Source organism: Chiloscyllium punctatum, chromosome 28 (assembly GCF_047496795.1).
Source record: "Chiloscyllium punctatum isolate Juve2018m chromosome 28, sChiPun1.3, whole genome shotgun sequence".
In the NCBI taxonomy this organism is placed as follows: Eukaryota; Metazoa; Chordata; class Chondrichthyes; order Orectolobiformes; family Hemiscylliidae; genus Chiloscyllium; species Chiloscyllium punctatum.
Window position 1 is genome coordinate 16161506 of NC_092766.1, and position 20543 is coordinate 16182048.

The window sequence follows — 20543 nt, forward strand, 5'->3', positions numbered from 1 at the left end:
TCACAGGCCTCCAGTCTGAAAAACAACCCTCCACCACTACCCTCTGTCTTCTACCTTTGAGCCAGTTCTGTATCCAAATGGCTAGTTCTCCCTGTATTCCATGAGATCTAACCTTGCTAACCAGTCTCCCATGGGGAACATTGTCGAACGCCTTACTGAAGTCCATATAGATCACATCTACTGCTCTGCCCTCATCAATCCTCTTTGTTACTTCTTCAAAAAACTCAATCAAGTTTGTGAGACATGATTTCCCACACACAAATCCATGTTGACTATCCCGAATCAGTCCTTGCCTTTCCAAATAAATGTACATCCTGTCCCTCAGGATTCCCTCCAACAATTTGCCCACCACCGAGGTCAGGCTCACTGGTCTACAGTTCCCTGGCTTGTCCTTACCCCCGTTCTTAAACAGTGGCACCATGTTAGCCAACCTCCAGTCTTCCAGCACCTCACCTGTGACTATCGATGATGGATATCTCAGCAAGAGGCCCAGCAACCACTTCTCTAGCTTCCCACAGAGTTCTCGGGTACACCTGATAGGTCCTGGGGATTTATCCACCTTTAACTGTTTCAAGACATCCAGCACTTCCTTCTCTGTAATCTGGACATTTTGCAAGATGTCACCATCTATTTCCCTACAGTCTATATCTTCCATATCCTTTTCCACAGTAAATACTGATGCAAAATATTCATTTAGTATCTCCCCCATTTTCTGTGGCTCCACACAAAGGCCACTTTGCTGATCTTTGAGGGGCCCTATTCTCTCCCTCGTTACCTTTTTGTCCTTAATATATTTGTAAAAACCCTTTGGATTCTCCTTAATTCTATTTGCCAAACTATCTCATGTCCCCTTTTTGCCCTCCTGATTTCCCTCTTAAGTGTACTCCTACTTCCTTTATACTCTTTGAAGGATTCACTCAATCTATCCTGTCTATACCTGACATATGCTTCCTCCTTTTTCTAAACCAAACCTTCAATTTCTTTAGTCATCCAGCATTCCCTATACCTACCAGCCTTCCCTTTCACCCTAACAGGAATATACTTTCTCTGGGTTTTTGTTATCTCATTTCTGAAGGCTTCCCATTTTCCAGCTGTCCCTTTACCTGCGAACATTTACCCCCAATCAGCTTTCGAAAGTTCTTGCCTAATACCATCAAAATTGGCCTTTCTCCAATTTAGAACTTCAACTTTTAGATCTGGTCTATCCTTTTCCAACACTATTTTAAGTCTAATAGAATTATGGCCCCAAAGTGCTCCCCCACTGACACCTCAGTCACCTGCCCTGCCTTATTTCCCAAGAGTAGGTCAAGTTTTGCACCTTCTCTAGTAGGTACATCCACACACTGAATCAGAAAATTGTCTTGTACACACTTAACAAATTCCTCTTTATCTAAACCCTTATGACTATGGCTGTCCTAGGCTATGTTTGGAAAGTTAAAATCCCCTACCATAACCACCCTATTATTCTTACAGATAGCTGAGGTCTCCTTACAAGTTTGTTTCTCAATTTCCCTCTGACTATTGGGGGGGTCTATAATACAATCCCAATAAGGTGATCATCCCTTTCTTATTTCTCAGTTCCACCCAAATAACTTCCCTGGATGTATTTCCGGGAATATCCTCCCTCAGCACAGCTGTAATACTATCCCTTATCAAAAATGCCACTCCCCCTCCTCTCTTGCCTCCCTTTCCATCCTTCCTGTAGCATTTGTATCCTGGAACATTAAGCTGCCAGTCCTGCCCCTCCCTGAGCCATGTTTCTGTAATTGCTATGATATCCCAGTCCCATGTTCCTAACCATGCCCTGAGTTCATCTGCCTTCCCTGTTAGGCCCCTTGCATTGAAATAAATGCAGTTTAATTTATTAGTCCTACCTTGTCCCTGCCTGCCCTGACTGTTTGACTCACTTCTGTTCTCAGCTGTACCCGTCTCAGATCGATCTCTTTCCTCACTATCTCCCTGGGTCCCACCCCCCTCCCCCACCTTACTCGTTTAAATCCTCCCAAGCTGTTCTAGCAAATCTCCCTGCCAGTAGTCTCCTTCCAATTCAGGTGCAATCCATCCTTCTTGTACAGGTCACTTCTACCCCAGAAGAGATTCCAATGATCCAAAAATATGAATCCTTCTCCCATACACCAGCTCCTCAGCCATGCATTCATCTGCTCTATCCTCCTATTCCTGCCCTCACCAGCTCGTAGCACCGGGAGTAATCCAGATATTACTACTCTCGAGGACCTCCTTTTTAAATTTCTGCCTAACTCTCTGTAATTTCCCTTCAGAATCTCAACCTTTTCCCTTCCTGTGTCATTGGCTCCAATGTGGACAGTGACCTCCTGCTGGCCCCTCTCCCCCATGAGAACATTCTGCACCCTCTCGGAGACATCCTTGATCCTGGCACCATGGAAACAACACACCATTCTGATTTTTCTCTGCTGGCCACAGAAACGTCTGTCTGTACCTCTGACTACAGAATCCCCTAACACAATTGATCTCTTGGAAGCCGACGTACCCCTCGTTGCATTTGAGCCAGTCTCCATACCAGAAACTTGGCTGTTTGTGCTACGTTCCCCTGAGAATCCATCACCCCCGACATTTTCCAAAACTGCATACCTGTTTGAAATGGGTATATCCACAAAAGACTCCTGCACGAGCTGCCTACCTCTCCTACCCTTCCTGGAGTTAACCCATCTATGTGACTGTATCTGAAACTTCCCCCCCCTTCCTATATCTGCCATCCATCACATACTGTTGCTGTTGCAAATTCCTCATCGCTTCTATCTGTCTCTCCAACCGATCCACTCGATCTGATAAGATTCGCATCCAACAGCATTTATGGCAGAAATAATCCGCAGTAACCCTTAAACTCTCTTTAAACTTCCACATCTGACAAGAAGTACATAATCACTGCAAAGGCCATTTTTGCTCCTTCACAATCTACAGACCCAGAAAATAACACCGTCTTATTCCTCTACAAACACTGCCCCCAGGTTAAATTAATAGCTATGGCTTATATTTTAAGTTTAATCAAGAGACTTATCTCCAAAAAACATCTAATCAAGAAAGAACCCACTATACTCACTACTGCAGCCTTTCTCTTGGACAGACTTAAAACAACGAATAACTTATCTGATTCTGGGCTGTGAACTTCGCCCAACAGTTCCTCCAAGATGAGTTGTGAATTTCATTGTTTGTTAATTTTCCCAGATGCGCTCCGATGTCCAGCGATACACAAATTCAAACAGCAAAGGCAGTAACTGTGCAGATTTTCTCTCTCTCTCTCTCTCTCCTGCACTGACCTCACCATGGTGCTTCCTTTGTCTGCTCTTCTCCCTTTTAAAACTGCTGTGGTTTTGACTTTTTTTTCCCCAAAGCTCCAAAACAATGCGACAGCATATACAGCAGTAATTGCTACTCCTGGAAATTGAGGATATCACCTCCAACACCTAAAATACCTCAAAAAAAAGGAGCAGCTCTTACAGCCAGACATTTTTCCCATCCTCCATCTTGGATTACCTAGTTTAAGAGTTACTGAGGATCATATCTGCAATAAATGTCATTGGTTGTGAATCCTGTCAGATCGAATGGATCGATTGGAGCGACAGTTAGAAGCAATGGGGAAGTTACAAGAGCTAGGGGGTGTGATGGATGGCAGTTATAGGAAGGGAGAAAAGCTGTAGATACAGTCACATGGATGGGTTAACTCCAGGAAAGGTAGGAGAGGTAGTACAGGAGTCGTCTGTGGCAATCCCCATTTCAAACAAGTATGTTGTTTTGGAAGATGTAGGGGGTGATGGATTCTCAGGGGAACGTAGCACAAACAGCCAAGTTTCTGTTATTGAGACTGACTCGAATGCCAGAAGGGGTACGTCGGGTTCCAAGCGATCGATTGTATTCGCAGATTCTCTAGTCCGAGGTACAGACAGACGTTTCTGTGGCCAGCAGCGAACAATCAGAATAGTGTGTTATCTCCTTGGTGCAAAATCAAGGATGTCTCAGAGAGGGTGCAGAATGTTCTCAAGGGGGAGAGGGACCACCAGGACGGCATTGTACACATTGGAACCGAAGACAAAGGAAGGGAAAAGGAGGAGATTCTGAAGGGAGAATATAGAAAGTTAGGCAGGAATTTAAAAAGGAGATCCTCGAGAGTAGTAATATCTGGATTACTCCCGGTGGTGCGAGCTAGTGAGGGCAGGAATAGAAGGATAGAGCAGATGAATGCATGGCTGAGGAGCTGGTGTATGGGAGAAGGATTCACATTTTTGGATCATTGGAATCTCTTCTGGGGTAGAAGTGACCTGTATAAGAAGGATAGATTACACCTGAATTGGAAGGGGACTCATATACTGGCAGGGAGATTTGCTAGAGCTGTGCGGGAGGATTTAAACTAGTAAGGTGGGGGGTGGGGGGGGACCCAGGGAGATAGTGAGGAAAGAGATCAGTCTGAGACTGGTACAGCTGAGAACAGAAGTGAGTCAAACAGTCAGGGCAGGCAGGAGCAAAGCAGAGAACAGGGTAGGACTGATAAATTAAACTGCATTTATTTTAATGCAAGGGGCCTAACAGGGAAGGCAGATGAACTCAGGGCATGGTTAGGAACATGGGACTGGGATACCATAGCAATTACAGAAATGTGGCTCAGGGATGGGCAGGACTGGCAGCTTAATGTTCCAGGATACAAATGCTACAGGAAGGATAGAAAGGGAGGCAAGAGAGGAGGGAGAGTGGCATTTTTGATAAGGGATAGCATTACAGCTGTGCTGAGGGAGGATATTCCCAGAAATACATCCAGGGAAGTTAATTGGGTGGAACTGAGAAATAAGAAAGGGATGATCACCTTATTGGGATTGTATTATAGACCCCCCCCAATAGTCAGAGGGAAATTGAGAAACAAACTTGTAAGGAGATCTCAGTTATCTGTAAGAATAATAGGGTGGTTATGGTAGGGGATTTTAACTTTCCAAACAGAGCCTAGGACAGCCATAGTCATAAGGGTTTAGATAAAGAGGAATTTGTTAAGTGTGTACAAGACAATTTTCTGATTCAGTGTGTGGATGTACCGACTAGAGAAGGTGCAAAACTTGACCTACTCTTGGGAAATAAGGCAGGGCAGGTGACTGAGGTGTCAGTGGGGGAGCACTTTGGGGCCAGTGACCATAATTCTATTAGATTTAAAATAGTGATGGAAAAGGATAGACCAGATCTAAAAGTTGAAGTTCTAAATTGGAGAAAGGCCAATTTTGACGGTATTAGGCAAGAACTTTCGAAAGCTGATTGGAGGCAGATGTTCGCAGGTAAAGGGACGGCTGGAAAATGGGAAGCCTTCAGAAATGAGATAACAAGAATCCAGAGAAAGTATATTCCTGTCAGGGTGAAAGGGAAGGCTGGTAGGTATAGGGAATGCTGGATGACTAAAGAAATTGAGGGTTTGGTTAAGAAAAAGAAGGAAGCATATGTCAGGTACAGACAGGACAGATCAAGTGAATCCTTAGAAGAGTATAAAGGCAGTAAGAGTATACTTAAGAGGGAAATCAGGAGGGCAAAAAGGGGACATGAGATAGTTTTGGCAAGTCAGGTTAAGGACAATCCAAAGGGTTTTTACAAATGCCTTAAGGACGAAAGGGTAACGAGGGAAAGAATAGGGCCCCTCAAAGATCAGCAAGGCAGCCTTTGTGTGGAGCCACAGGAGACGGGGAGATACGAAACGAGTTTTTTGCATCAGTGTTTACTCTGGAAAAGGATATGGAAGATATGGAATATAGGGAAAGAGATGGTGACATCTTGAAAAATGTCCGGAATACAGAGGAGGAAGTGCTGGATGTCTTGAAACGCATAAAAGTGGATAAATCCCCAGGACCTGATCAGGTGTACCCCAGAACTCTGTGGGAAGCTAGAGAAGTGATTGCTGGGCCTCTTGCTGAGATATTTGTATCATTGATAATCACAGGTGAGGTGCCGGAAAACTGGAGGTTGGCAAACGTGGTGCCACTGTTTAAGAAGGGTGGTAAAGACAAGCCAGGGAACTGTAGACCAGTCAGCCTGACCTCGGTGGTGGGCAAGTTATTGGAGGGAATCCTGAGGGACAGGATGTACATGTATTTGGAAAGGCAAGGACTGATTCGGGATAGTCAACATGGCTTTATGTGTGGGAAATCATGTCTCACAAACTTGATTGAGTTTTTTGAAGAAGTAACAAAGAGGATTGATGAGGGCAGAGCAGTAGATGTGATCTATATGGACTTCAGTAAGGTGTTCGACAATGTTCCCCATGGGAGACTGGTTAGCAAGGTTAGATCTCATGGAATACAGGGAGAACTAGCCATTTGAATACAGAACTGGCTCAAAGGTAGAAGACAGAGGGTGGTGGTGGAGGGTTGGTTTACAGACTGGAGGCCTGTGACCAGTGGAGTGCCACAAGGATCGGTGCTGGGCCCTCTACTTTTCATCATTTATATAAATGATTTGGATGTGAGCATAAGAGGTACAGTTAGTAAGTTTGCAGATGACACCAAAATTGGAGGTGTAGTGGACAGCGAAGAGAGTTACCTCACATTACAACAGGATCTGGACCAGATGGGCCAATGGGCTGAGAAGTGGCAGATGGAGTTTAATTCAGATAAATGCGAGGTGCTGCATTTTGGGAAAGCAAATCTTAGCAGGACTTATATACTTAATGGTAAAGTCCTCGGGAGTGTTGCTGAACAAAGAGACCTTGGAGTGCAGGTTCATAGCTCCTTGAAAGTGGAGTCACAGGTCGATAGGATAGTGAAGAAGGTGTTTGGTATGCTTTCCTTTATTGGTCAGAGTATTGAGTACAGGAGTTGGGAGGGTCATGTTGTAGCTGTACAGGACATTAGTTAGGCCACTGTTGGAATATTGTGTGCAATTCTGGTCTCCTTCCTATCGGAAGGATGTTGTGAAACTTGAAAGGGTTCAGAAAAGATTTACAAGGATGTTGCCAGGGTTGGAGGATCTGAGCTACAGGGAGAGGCTGAACAGGCTGGGGCTGTTTTCCCTGGAGCGTCGGAGGCTGAGGGGTGACCTTATAGAGGTTTATAAAATCATGAGGGGCATGGATAGGGTAAATAGGCAATGTCTTTTCTCTGGGGTGGGGGAGTCCAGAACTAGAGGGGCATAGGTTTAGGGTGAGAGGGAAAGATATAAAAGAGACCTAAGGGGCAACTTTTTCACACAGAGGGTGGTACGTGTATGGAATGAGCTGCCAGAGGAAGTGGTGGAGGCTGGTACAATTGCAACGTTTAAGAGGCATCTGGATGGGGACATGAATAGGAAGGGTTTGGAGGGATATGGGCCAAGTGCTAACAAAAGGGACTAGATTAGGTTGGGATATTTGGTCAGCATGGACGAGTTGGACCGAAGTGTCTGTTTCCATGCTGTACATCTCTATGATTCCATGACTCTATTACTGCCCGGATGGATATTGTGCTTTCTCCCTGCGTGGAAGGCCTCCAGGTGCTCCAGTTTCCTCCCACAGTCCAAAATGTGCAGGTTAGGGTGGATTGGCCATGCTAAATTGTCCCATAGTGCCCAGGGATGTGCAGGTTAGGGTGGATTGGCCATGCTAAATTGTCCCATAGTACCCAGGGATGTGCAGGTTAGGGTGGATTGGCCATGCTAAATTGTCCCATAGTACCCAGGGATGTGCAGGTTAGGGTGGATTGGCCATGCTAAATTGTCCCATAGTGCCCAGGGATGTGCAGGTTAGGGTGGATTGGCCATGCTAAATTGTCCCATAGTACCCAGGGATGTGCAGGTTAGGGTGGATTGGCCATGCTAAATTGTCCCATAGTGCCCAGGGGTGTGCAGGTTAGGGTGGATTGGCCATGCTAAATTGTCCCATAGTACCCAGGGATGTGCAGGTTAGGGTGGATTGGCCATGCTAAATTGTCCCATAGTGCCCAGGGGTGTGCAGGTTAGGGTGGATTTGCCATGCTAAATTGTCCCGTAGTCCCCAGGGATGTACAGGTTAGGGTGGATTGGCCATGCTAAATTGTCCCATAGTGCCCAGGGATGTGCAGGTTAGGGTGGATTGGCCATGGTAAGTTGTCCTGTAGTGACCAGGGATGTGCAGGTTAGGGTGGATTGGCCATGGTAAGTTGTCCTGTAGTGCCCAGGGATGTGCAGGTTAGGGTGGATTGGCCATGCTAAATTGTCCCATAGTGCCCGTGGATGTTCAGGTTAGGGTGGATTGGCCATGCTAAATTGTCCCATAGTGCCCCAGGGATGTGCAGGTTAGGGTGGATTGGCCATGCTAAATTGTCCCATAGTGCCCAAGGATGTGCAGGTTAGGGTGGATTGGCCATGCTAAATTGTCCCATAGTGTCCAGGGATGGGCAGGTTAGGGTGGATTGGCCATGCTAAATTGTCCCATAGTGCCCAGGGATGTGCAGGTTAGGGTGGATTGGCCATGCTAAATTGTCCCATAGTGCCCAGGGATGTGCGGGTTAGGGTGGATTGGCCATGCTAAATTGTCCCATAGTGCCCAGGGATGTGCAGGTTAGGGTGGATTGGCCATGCTAAATTGTCCCATAGTGCCCAGGGATGTGCGGGTTAGGGTGGATTGGCCATGCTAAATTGTCCCATAGTGCCCAGGGATGTGCAGGTTAGGGTGGATTGGCCAAGCTAAATTGTCCCATAGTGCCCAGGGATGTGCAGGTTAGGGTGGATTGGCCATGCTAAATTGTCCCATAGTGCCCAGGGATGTGCAGGTTAGGGTGGGTTGGCCATGCTAAATTGTCCCACAGTGCCCCAGGAATGTGCAGGTTAGGGTGGGTTGACCATGCTAAATTGTCCCACAGTGCCCAGGGATGTGCAGTTTAGGGTGGGTTGGCCATGCTAAATTGTCCCATAGTGCCCCAGGGATGTGCAGGTTAGGGTGGATTGACCATGCTAAATTGTCCCATAGTGCCCCAGGGATGTGCAGGTTAGGGTGGATTGGCCATGCTACATTGTCCCGTAGTGCCCAGGGATGTGTAGGTTAGGGTGGATTGGCCATGCTAAATTGTCCCATAGTGTCCAGGGATGTGTAGGTTAGGGTGGATTGGCTATGAATTGTACCGTCCTGCCCCTGGTTGTTTTATCAAAATGCAATACCTCACCTTTATCTAAATTCAATTCCTCCTGCCACTCCTCAGCCCATTGATCCAGTTGATCAAGATCTCTCTGTCATCTTAGGTAACATTCCTCATTGTCCCACTATGCCCCAATTTTGTTGTCATCCACAAACTTACGAACCATGGCTCCGATATTCTCATTCAGATCATTTATATAAATGACAAACAAAGTTGAGTTCACAAAAAATGGTTTGTAGATGCAGCAGAAAATAGCACACAGAACATCCCAGCGCAGTGCAGGCCCTTCGGTCCTCAGTGTTGTGCTGACCCAACCTGAAACCCATCTAACCCACACCATTCCATTCTCGTCCATCGGCCTATCCAATGCCCATTTAAATGCCCTTAAGGTTGGTGAGTCTACTCCTGTTGTAGGCAGTGTGTTCCACACCCCGACTACTCTCTGAGTTAAGAAACTCCCCCTGACCTCTGTCCTATATCTATCACCCCTCAGTTTAAAGCTGTGTTCCCCTCGTGTTAGCCACCACCATCTGAGGGAAAAGGCTCTCCCTGTCCACCCTATCGAACCCTCTGATTATCTTATACGTCTCTATTAAGTCACCTCTCCACCTTCTTCTCTCTAACACCCTCAAGTCCCTCAGCCTTTCCCCGTAAGACCTTCCCTCCAAACCAGGCAACATCCTGGTAAATCTCCTCTGAACCCTTTCCAAAGCTTCCACATCCTTCCTATAACACGGTGAGCAGATGGAATTTTGTCCTTCATTGCTAGAGGGGTGGAGTTGATAAGCAGGGAGGTTATGCTGCAGCTCTATAGGGTGTTGGTGAGGCCACACTTGGAGGACTGAGTGCAGTGTTGGTCTCCTTAGTTGAAAAAGGATGTACTGGCGCTGGAGGGGGTGCAGAGGAGGTTCACTCGATTAATTCTGGAGTTGAGAACGTTGTCTTATGAGGAGAGATTGAGTCGACTGCGAGTGTACTCATTGGAATTGAGAAGGTGGCACAATGGTTAGCACTGCTGCCTCACAGCGCCAGAGACCTGGGTACAATTCCCGCCTCGGGCAACTGTCTGTGTGGAGTTTGCACATTCTCCTCGTGTCTGCGTGGGTTTCCTCCCACAGTCCAAAGCTGTGCAGGTTATTAGGTGAATTGGCCAGGCTAAATTGCCCGTAGTGTTAGATGTAGGGGAATGGGTCTGGGTGGGTTGCTCTTCGGAGGGTCGGTGTGGACTTGTTGGGCCGAAGGGCCTGTTTCCGCACTGTAAGTAATCTAAAAGAATGGGACGGGGTGGGGATGTTATAGAAACATATAAAATTATGAAGGGATTAGATAAAATAGAAGCAGAGATGGTGTTTCCACTGGCAGGTGAGACTAGAACTAGGGGATGTCACCTCAAAATGAGGGGGAACAGATTGAGGACTGAGCTGAGGGGGGGCGGGGCGGGGCGGAGGGGGGGGTTGTTCTCCACCCAAGGGGTTGAGAATCTGTGGAACTCCCCCCACCCAGTTGGGGCTACCTCATTGAATGCATTTTAAGGCAAGCAGCGAGGGTTAAGGGTCACGGTGGGAGGGCGTTAAAGATCGGCCAGCATACATCATGGAAACAGACCCTTTGGCCCATCTCGCTCACGCCCACCAGATATCCTAAACTAACCTAGTCCCACTTAGAGACATAGAGGTGTACAATTATGGAAACAGATCCTTCGCTCCAACCCATCCATGCTGACCAGATATCCTAATCTAGCCCCATTTGCCAGCATTTGGCCCGTATCCCTGTAAACCCATCTGACTGCATGTCAGGGCAGGCTCAAGGACCTACCCCCTTCATTGGACAAACGTACGGGTGATTATGGAATAGCGTCGGTTAGACGATTCTTTTCACGGGTCGGAGCAACTTCGAGGGCCGAAGGGCCTGCACTGGGCCGCCACGTTCTACCCGTTTGACGTTCCCTGTTTCTTACAGCTCCGGCGCCGATCCCCGTGGAACACCGTTGGTCAACCACTCCACCGCCGCCCTCCGCCTCCGAACAACTTTGACCCTGTGGAACTGAGACCGGTAGATTTTTCTCGGGATTGAAGGGTCAGGGACCAAGGTGGGTGGGCGGCATCGCGGCGCAGATCAGCCGTGGGCGCGATCGAACGGGTTGGACGGGTTGAGTGGCCTCCTGGTCCGAGCCCTCTTTCGCTTCCCCCCCCCCCCCCCAAACTCCCGAATCGCGCCCATAGAAACCCAACCAATAACAAAAAGTATCGTCCTACCTTTGCAACCGGGAGTGATACAAGGAACAAAGTACTCGGAGCTCTCATCTTCAGCAATGCGACCACAGGCCATGCAGTACTTCTGGGAGACCCCGATGAATGCGGAGATCCAAGCGAAGACTTTGTACCTGGGAAATCCAGCCACAGGGCCAGGAGGTCACAAGCCAATCTGTCTGACGGGGTGAACCGTGAACGGGTCTGACTGAACACCAGCAGGTGAGCAGCTTGGGTGGATGTGTGCCGAGCGCAGTTCAACATGAACGTGTCATCATAGAGTGACGCAGCACGGAAACAGGCCCTTCGGTCCAAACCATCCCTGCTGAACAGATATCCCAATCTAATCTAGTCCTATTTAGAGTCATAGAGATGTACAGCGAGAAAACAGACTCTTCGGTCCAACCCGTCCATGCCGACCAGATATCCTAAACTAATCTAGTCCCACCTGCCAGCACTTGGCCCATCTCCCTCCAAACCCTTCCTATTCATGTCCCCATCCAGATGCCTTTTAAATGCTGTCATTGTACCAGCCTCCACCACATCCTCTGGCAGCTCATTCCATACACGTACCACCCTCTGTGTGAAAAAGTTGCCCCTCAGGTCCCTTTCCCCTCTCACCCTAAACCTATGCCCTCTAGTTCTGGACTCCCCCACCCCAGGGAAAAGACCTTGTCTATTTACCCTATCCATGGCCCCTCATGATTTTATAAACCTCTATAAGGTCACCCCTCAGCCTCCGACGCTCCAGGGAAAACAGCCCCAGCCTGTTCAGCCTCTCCCTGTAGCTCAGACCCTCCAACCCTGGCAACATCCTTGTAAATCTTTTCTGAAACCTCTCAAGTTTCACAACATCCATCTTATAGCAGGGAGACCAGAATTGTACGCAATACTCCAAAAGTGACCTAACCAACATCCTGTACAGCACAATATGACCTCCCCACTCCTGTACTCAATACTCTGACTAATAAAGGAAAGCATACCAAACACCTTCTTCACTATCCTATCTCCCTGCGACTCCACTTCCAAGGAGCTATGAACCTGCACTCCAAGGTCTCTTTGTTCAGCAACACTCCCTAGGACCTTACCATTAAGTGTGTAAGTCCTGCCCTGATTTGTGAGCTGATGAATTTGTGGCAGAAAAGAGACAGAGGGAGTTGGGGACGCCATGTTGGGGTTGTACAGGACATTGGTGAGGCCTCGTCTGGAGAACTCTGTTCAGTTCCGGTCGCCCTGTTACAGGAAGGAGATTATTAAACTGGAGAGGGGTTTGGAAGAGGTTTAGTGAGGAGGTCACCGGGTCTGGGAGGTTTGTGTTATGAGGAAAGGCTGGGGTATTTTTCACTGGAGATTGAGATAGAAGTTTGTCAAAAAAAGAGAGGGGTTTAGATCGAGTTAATAGCTGTTGCCTTTTCCCTAGGATGGGGGTGGGGAGGGGGTGCGTTTCAAGATTCGGGGGCACATTTTTACGCTGAGAGGAGAGAGATTTTAAGAAGTCACAAGGGGCAATTTTTTTTTTATATAGAAGGTGGTTCGAGTGTGGAATGAACTTCCTGATGATGCAGGTACAGTTTACACCTTTTAAAAGACATTTGGATAAAGTAAATGAACAGGAAAGGTTTGGAGGGATAGGGGGCAGGAGCAAGGCAGATGTGGGACTAGTTTAGTTTGGGGATGATGGACTGGTTGGACCGAAGGCAAAAGAAGAGGAAATCAGAGTTGAGAATCGTGTGGTGCTGGAAAAGCACAGCAGGTCAGGCAGCATCCGAGGAGCAGGAGGATCAACGCTTGAACTGAAGGGTCTGTTTTCGTGCTGTAGGACTCTATGAGAGAGCCCTGGAGAGGCGCAGAGGTGCGTCTCTTACTTTTAATAGCATTGCATCTGCCTCTCGCTTTCTTATAATAACTTATTCCTCTCATCACCATGTTCAAGACGCACCTTTGAGACTTGAACCTGGGCATCTCGGGGTTGGGGACACGACCGTGAGAGGACCCCTTGAGTGCATCAATATTTTAAGGGCCAGATTGGGAGAACATTGTGAATCAAGGGGGCTGCGTAAATTAACTGTGCAAGAACGTACGATGCATGCCACCTTAAACCCTCCTCAAAACCACCTCAAAACCAACCTCTTTGCACACCCTTCCCGAACCGATTTTTAAAAAAATTCTCCTGGGATGCAGTGGGCTAGCAGGAGTTCTCCAATTACAACATTCTCTGGATCTTGTACTGCAGCAACACTCTGAGGGAGCAGGCACTGTCTATGCTTTGGAGATGTCTCAGCTGTTGGTATTGCTAAGTGGCAGTGTGGCTCCATTTCAGCTGCCCTGTTACGAGATTTGATCTTTCAAAGAATCCGAGATTCCCTACTGTATGGGAAACAGGCCCTTCGGCCCAACACGTCCACACCGACCTCCAAAAGGTAACCCACCCAGACCCATTCCCCTACCCGACCACTCGACATTTGCCCCTGAATAATGCACCTAACCTGCACATCCCTGGGCACTATGGGACAAATTTAGCATGACCAATCACCCTAACCTGCACATCCCTGGGCACTATGGGACAATTTAGCATGGCCAATCTATCCTAACCTGCACATCCCTGGGGCACTATGGGACATTTAGCATGGCCAATCCACCCCTAACCTGCACATCCCTGGCACTATGGGACAATTTAGCATGGCCGATCCACCCTAACCTGCACATCCCTGGGCCACTATGGGACAATTTAGCATGGCCCATCCACCCTAACCTGCACATCTGTGGACTGTGGGAGGAGACCCACGCAGACACGGTGGGAGAATGTGCAAACCCCACACAGAGAGTCGCCCCGAGGGGGGAATCGAACCCGGGTCCCTGGCGCCATGAGGCAGCGGTGCTAACCCACTGAGCCACTGTCCCACCGGGTGGAAGATAGTCCAGTACTGAAGAGAGGGGACAAAGGGCCTGAGGTGGAGATGGTTTAATCCCAGTGAAATCCTGGAGGGATGGTCCTTACCGTGCAGCCAGGACAAGGAGGATGTTTGTGTGCCCAGCGTCGGTGGAATTTTTCTGCACTGCTTGGAAGAGAGCCTTCAGGAGGGATGTGCGTTTGGAGGTGATCTGGTTGTACAGATAGCAGATCCGTTCCTGACAACAGCAATGACGCAAGGTGGTCAAGTGTGAGGTGAATTAGTGACCCAACCACTCTATCAGAGAGTCAGCAGGGAGGAGCAGGCACTGTCGGAGGGTCAGTGCTGAGGGAGCGGCACTGTCGGAGGGTCAGTGCTGAGGAGCGGGCTGTGTCGGAGGGTCAGTGCTGAGGGAGCGGGCACCGGTGGGAGGGTCAGTGCTGAGGGAGTGGATACTGTGGGAGGGTCAGTGCTGAGGAGTGGGCACTGTGGGAGGGTCAGTGCTGAGGGAGTGGGCACTGTGGGAGGGTCAGTGCTGAGGGAGCGGGCACTGTCGGAGGGTCAGCGCTGAGAGAGCAAGCTCTGTCGGAGGGTCAGTGCTGAGGGAGCGGGCACTGTGGGAGGGTCAGCGCTGAGGGAGCGGGCACTGTCGGAGGGTCAGCGCAGAGGGGAGCGGGGCGCTGTCAGAGGGTCAGTGCTGAGGGAGCGGGCACTGTCGGATGGTCAGTGCTGAGGGAGAGGGTGCTGTCGGAGGGTCAGTGCTGAGGGAGTGGGCGGCTGTCGGAGGGTCAGCATTGAGGGAGCGGGCGCTGTCAGAGGGTCAGTGCTGAGGGAGCGGGCACTGTCGGATGGTCAGTGCTGAGGGAGCGGGCACTGTCGGAGGGTCAGCCGCTGAGGGAGCGGGCGCTGTCGGAGGGTCAGTGCTGAGGGAGCGGGAACTGTTGGAGGGTCAGCATTGAGGGAGCGGGCACTGTCGGAGGGTCAGTGCTGAGGGAGCGGGCTCTGTCAGAGGGTCAGCGTTGAGGGAGCGGGCGCTGTCGGAGGGTCAGTGCTGAGGGAGCGGCCACTGTCAGAGGGTCAGCGTTGAGGGAGGCGGGCACTGTCGGAGGGTCAGCGCTGAGGGAGCGGCGTTGTCGGAGGTCAGTGCTGAGGGAGCGGGAACTGTTGGAGGGTCAGCATTGAGGGAGCGGCCACTGTCGGAGGGTCAGTGCTGAGGGAGCAGGCACTATCGGAGGGTCAGCGTTGAGGGAGCGCCACTGTCGGAGGGTCAGTTGCTGAGGGACTGGGCACTGTCGGAGGGTCAGTGCTGAGGGAGCAGGCTTTGTCGAAGGGTCAGTGCTGAGGGAGCGGGCACTGTCGGAGGGTCAGTGCTGAGGGAGCGGGCACTGTTGGAGGGTCAGTGCTGAGGGACTGGGCACTGTCGGAGGGTCAATGCTGAGGGAGCGGACGCTGTCGGAAGGTCAGTGCTGAGGAGTGGGTGGTGTCGGAGGGTCAGTGCTGAGGGAGCGGGCGCTGTCGGAGGGTCAGTGCTGAGGGAGTGGGCACTGTCGGAGGGTCAGCGCTGAGGGAGCGGGCGCTGTCGGAGGGTCAGTGCTGAGGGAGCGGGAACTGTCGGGAGGGTCAGCGCTGAGGAGCGGGCGCTGTCGGAGGGTCAGTGCTGAGGGAGCGGGAACTGTTGGAGGGTCAGCATTGAGGGACCGGGCACTGTCGGAGGGTCAGCGTTGAGGGGAGCGGGCACTGTCGAAGGGTCAGTGCTGAGGAGCGGGCACTGTCGAAGGGTCAGTGCTGAGGGAAGCGGGCAGCGTCGGAGGGTCAGTGCTGAGGGAGCAGGCACTATCGGAGTGTCAGCGTGAGGGAGCGGCCACTATCGGAGGGTCAGTGCTGAGGGAGCGGGCACTGTCGGAGGGTAAGTGCTGAGGGAGCGGGCACTGTCGGAGGGTCAGTGCTGAGGGAGCAGGCGCTGTTGGAGGGTCAGTGCTGAGGGAGCGGGCACTGTCAGAGGGTCAGCGCTGAGGGAGCGGGCGCTGTGGGAGGGTCAGTGCTGAGGGAGCAGGCACTATCGGAGGGTCAGCGTTGAGGGAGCGGCCACTGTTGGAGGGTCAGTGCTGAGGGAGCGGGGCACTGTCAGAGCGGTCAGCGTTGAGGGAGCGGACACTGTCGAAGGGTCAGTGCTGAGGGAGCGGGCACTGTCGGAGGGTCAGCGTTGAGGGAGCGGGCACTGTCGAAGGGTCAGTGCTGAGGGAGCGGGCAGTGTCGGAGGGTCAGTGCTGAGGGAGCAGGCACTATCGGAGGGTCAGCTTTGAGGAGCGGCCACTGTCGGAGGGTCAGTGCTGAGGGAGCGGGGCAATGTTGGAGGGTCAGTGCTGAGGAGCGGGGCAATGTTGGAGGGTCAGCATTGAGGGAGCGGGCACTGTTGGAAGGTCAGTGCTGAGGAGTGCGGGCACTGTGGGAGGGTCAGTGCTGAGAGAGCGGGCAATGTTGGAGGGTCAGCATTGAGGGAGCGGGCACTGTCGGAGGGTCAGTGCTGAGGGAGCGGGCACTGTCGGAGGGTCAGTGCTGAGGGAGGGGGCTGTGTCGGAGGGTCAGTGCTGAGGGGAGCGGGGCTGTGTCGGAGGGTCAGTGCTGAGGGAGGTGGGCACTGTCGGAGGGTCAGTGCTGAGGGAGGGGGGCTGTGTCGGAGGGTCAGTGCTGAGGGAGCGGGCGCTGTCGGAAGGTCAGTGCTGAGGGAGGGGGCTGTGTCGGAGGGTCAGGTGCTGAGGGAGGCGGCTTGTGTCGGAGGGTCAGTGCTGAGGGAGTGGGCACTGTCGGAGGGTCAGTGCTGAGGGAGGGGGGCTGTGTCGGAGGGTCAGTGCTGAGGGAGTGGGCACTGTCGGAGGGTCAGTGCTGAGGGAGGGGGGCTGTGTCGGAGGGTCAGTGCTGAGGGAGCGGGGCACTGTCGGAGGGTCAGTGCTGAGGGAGCGGGCACTGTCGGAGGGTCAGTGCTGAGGGGAGGCGGGCACTGTCAGAGCTCCGTTGTTTCAGATTGAGACATTAAGGCATGGATCCTCCTCCCCTTTAAGTAGCTGTAAGACGTCACTTGCCTGTATTGAATGAAGGGTGAGGTCTGGGGAGTACAGATCCATGCCTGTGGGGAGAATCAATTTCACATTAGTGGTCTGTTCCCACCTCAACTCACCTGCTCTCTGGAAGGGTAATAGACAGAGCAGAATATATCTCCGCAATCTGCAAATGGTAACATCCAAATAAAACAATGAAGAATGTAATTCCATATAAAACTCCTGGAAGGCAAAAAGACACAGGAATGTAATGATGCAATGTTTTGTTTTAGTTCTTCATTTCACCTGTTCCTGGCTTCCATGAGGCATTCTCTCAAACCTTTCAATGCAGGATTATTGTCCCACCAAACCATAAAGTAAATATTATAACCTTGACACTCTTAATGTATTGAGCTGTCAATTACAGAATGGACCCTTTCATTCAATTATATATTGCTCTGTTCCTTGAACTAACCCGAATATAACAGTCATTGCATTTCGTCCATTGATATTCTAGATATTTATTACATACTGTCTACATGTTGCAGAGATATTTAGCCTCCTGTGTTCATTATATAGACACTCAGTTTTTGGAGAAACTGGATTTGATGTTTTGTGAGACACGCTGCACCAGTTCTCAGGTTATGAACAAAAAAAAAACACTGCCTAGCAACAGCTTCTGGAATTTGCTTCAAATTGGAGATGACACAGACCTGAGAAGGCAATTGTATTCAGAACTGCAAAAAGATGGCCAGATCTCACCACCACCATCATCCCCATTCACCCCCCCCACCCCACCCCCACCCCGGCCCCCGCAAGTGAGAGAAGATGATGAAAACTCTTCTTAAAAAAATCCTAATTACAGAGGAGACCTAGGTCTAACTGATTTGGCCAGTGAATGGGAATCGCAGTCATGTGATCCAATTGCCCAAAACCAAACAAACGGTTAAAAAAATGTCACCTTATTCTGCCCTTTTGTATTTCAGATTTAGAATATCTTTTGTTTCGGCTTTGTCAGTTTGAATTCTTTAGACAAGTCAGTGTGAGGACAATCAATGTATAGTTTACAGAAAAGAGTATTATAGGGAAATGTTCAGTGTATGTTACAGTCAGTATAAATTACACAGACACGGTCAGTGTGTATTATAGAGATAAAGTCAAAGAGTCACACAGCACGGAAACACATGGTCCAACCAGTATATAATCCCAAATTAATCTAGTCCCACCTGCCTGCTCCTGACCCATATCCCTCCAAACCTTTCCTAATCATGTACCTTAATCCAAATTTCTTTTAAATGTAGAACCACTTCCTCAGGAAGTTCATTCCACACGCGAATGACTCTCTGTGTAAAATATTTGCCTCTCATGGTTTTTTTAAAATTCTCTCCTCGCACCTTAAAAATGTGCCCCCTAACCTTGAACTTCCTCCCCCCCCCCCTCCATTTCTCCCACAGGGAAAAGGTAACTCCCGTTTACTCTGTCTACACCCCTCATTATTTTATAAACTCCTGTAAAGTTGCCTCTCAAACTCCTACGTGCCAGTGAAAGAAGTAAGATCCTGCAGAGTGTTGCTGAACAAAGAGACCTTGGAGTGCAGGTTCATAGCTCCTTGAAAGTGGAGTCGCAGGTCGATAGGATAGTGAAGGCAGCGTTTGGTATGCTTTCCTTTATTGGTCAGAGTATTGAGTACAGGAGATGGGAGGGTCATGTTGGGGCTGTACAGGACATTGGTTAGGCCACTATTGGAATATTGCGTGTAATTCTGGTCTCCTTCCTGTCGGAAAGATGTTGTGAAACTTGAAAGGGTTCAGAAAGGATTTACAAAGATGTTGGAGGGTTTGAGCTACAGGGAGAGGCTGAACAGGCTGGGGCTGTTTTCCCTGGAGCGTCGGAGGCTGAGGGGTGACCTTATAGAGGTTTATAAAATCATGAGGGGCATGGATAGGGTAAATAGGCAAGGTCTTTTCCCTGGGGTGGGGAGTCCAGAACTAGAGGGGCATAGGTTTAGGGTGAGAGGGAAAAGATATAAGAGTGACATACAGGGCAACTTTTTCACCCAGAGGGTGGTATGTGTGTGGAATGAGCTGCCAGAGGATGTGGTGGAGGCTGGTACAATGACAACACTTAAAAGGCATCTGGATGGGGACATGAATAGGAAGGGTTTGGAGGGAGATGGGCCAAGTGCTGGCAAATGGGATTAGATTAATTTGGGATATATGATCTGCATGGACAGGTTGGACTGAAGGGTTGTTTCAGTGCTGGACAGATCTGTGACTCAATATGTGCCAGCCTATCCAAACTTTCTTTATAACTCAGAGCTTCCCATATCCAGCAACATCCTGGTCAATCCCTTCGGAACCTCTCCAGCTTAATCATATCCTTCTGACAACAGGGAGACCGATGTATTATAGAGGAATGTTCAGTGTACGTTATCGTCAGTCTGAATGATACAGGCACGGTCAGAGTCTCTTTGGAGGACCACAGAATCCCAACAGTGTGAAAACAGGCCCTTCGGCACAACAAGTCCACACTGACTCTCCGAAGAGCAACCCACCCAGACCCATTCTCCTACTCCACACTTATCCCTGACTAGTCCACCCTAACCTGCACATCCCTGGGCACTATGGGACAATAGATGCACGGCCAATCCACCCTACCCTGCCACATCCCTGGGGCACTATGGGACAATTTAGCATGGCCAATCCACCCTAACCTGCACATCCCTGGGGCACTATGGGACAATTTAGCATGGCCAATCCACCCTAACCTGCACATCCCTGGGCACTATGGGACAATTTAGCATGGCCAATCCACCCTAACCTACACATCCCTGGACACTATGGGACAATTTAGGCAAGGCCAATCCACCCTAACCTGCACATCCCTGGGGCACTATGGGACAATGTAGCATGGCCAATCCACCCTAACCTGCACATCCCTGGGCACTATGGGACAATTTAGCATGGCCAATCCACCCCTAACCTGCACATCCCTGGGGCACTACGGGACAATTTCCCATGGCCAATCCACCCCTAACCTGCACATCCCTGGGGCACTATGGGACAATTTAGCATGGCCAATCCACCCTAACCTGCACATCCCTGGGGCACGATGGGACAATTTAGCCATGGCCAATCCACCCTAACCTGCACATCCCTGGGGCACTACGGGACAATTTCCCATGGCCAATCCACCCTAACCTGCACATCCCTGGGGCACTACGGGACAATTTCCCATGGCCAATCCACCCTAACCTGCACATCCTGGGCACTATGGGAC

The 20543-nt window shown here is 50.2% G+C and overlaps 1 protein-coding gene across 1 annotated transcript in view; it reads right to left on the reverse strand.

Moving 5' to 3' along the window:
- dcst2 (DC-STAMP domain containing 2) overlaps window positions 1-20543 on the reverse strand; it is a 323844-nt gene that overhangs the window by 8752 nt on the left and 294549 nt on the right. The window contains exons 7-9 of the mRNA XM_072548765.1: window positions 17405-17451; window positions 14337-14467; window positions 11345-11472 (exon numbers count right to left, since the gene is read on the reverse strand). Of these exons, the coding sequence (XP_072404866.1) occupies window positions 11345-11472; window positions 14337-14467; window positions 17405-17451 (306 nt within the window). The remainder of the gene's footprint in view (window positions 1-11344; window positions 11473-14336; window positions 14468-17404; window positions 17452-20543) is intronic.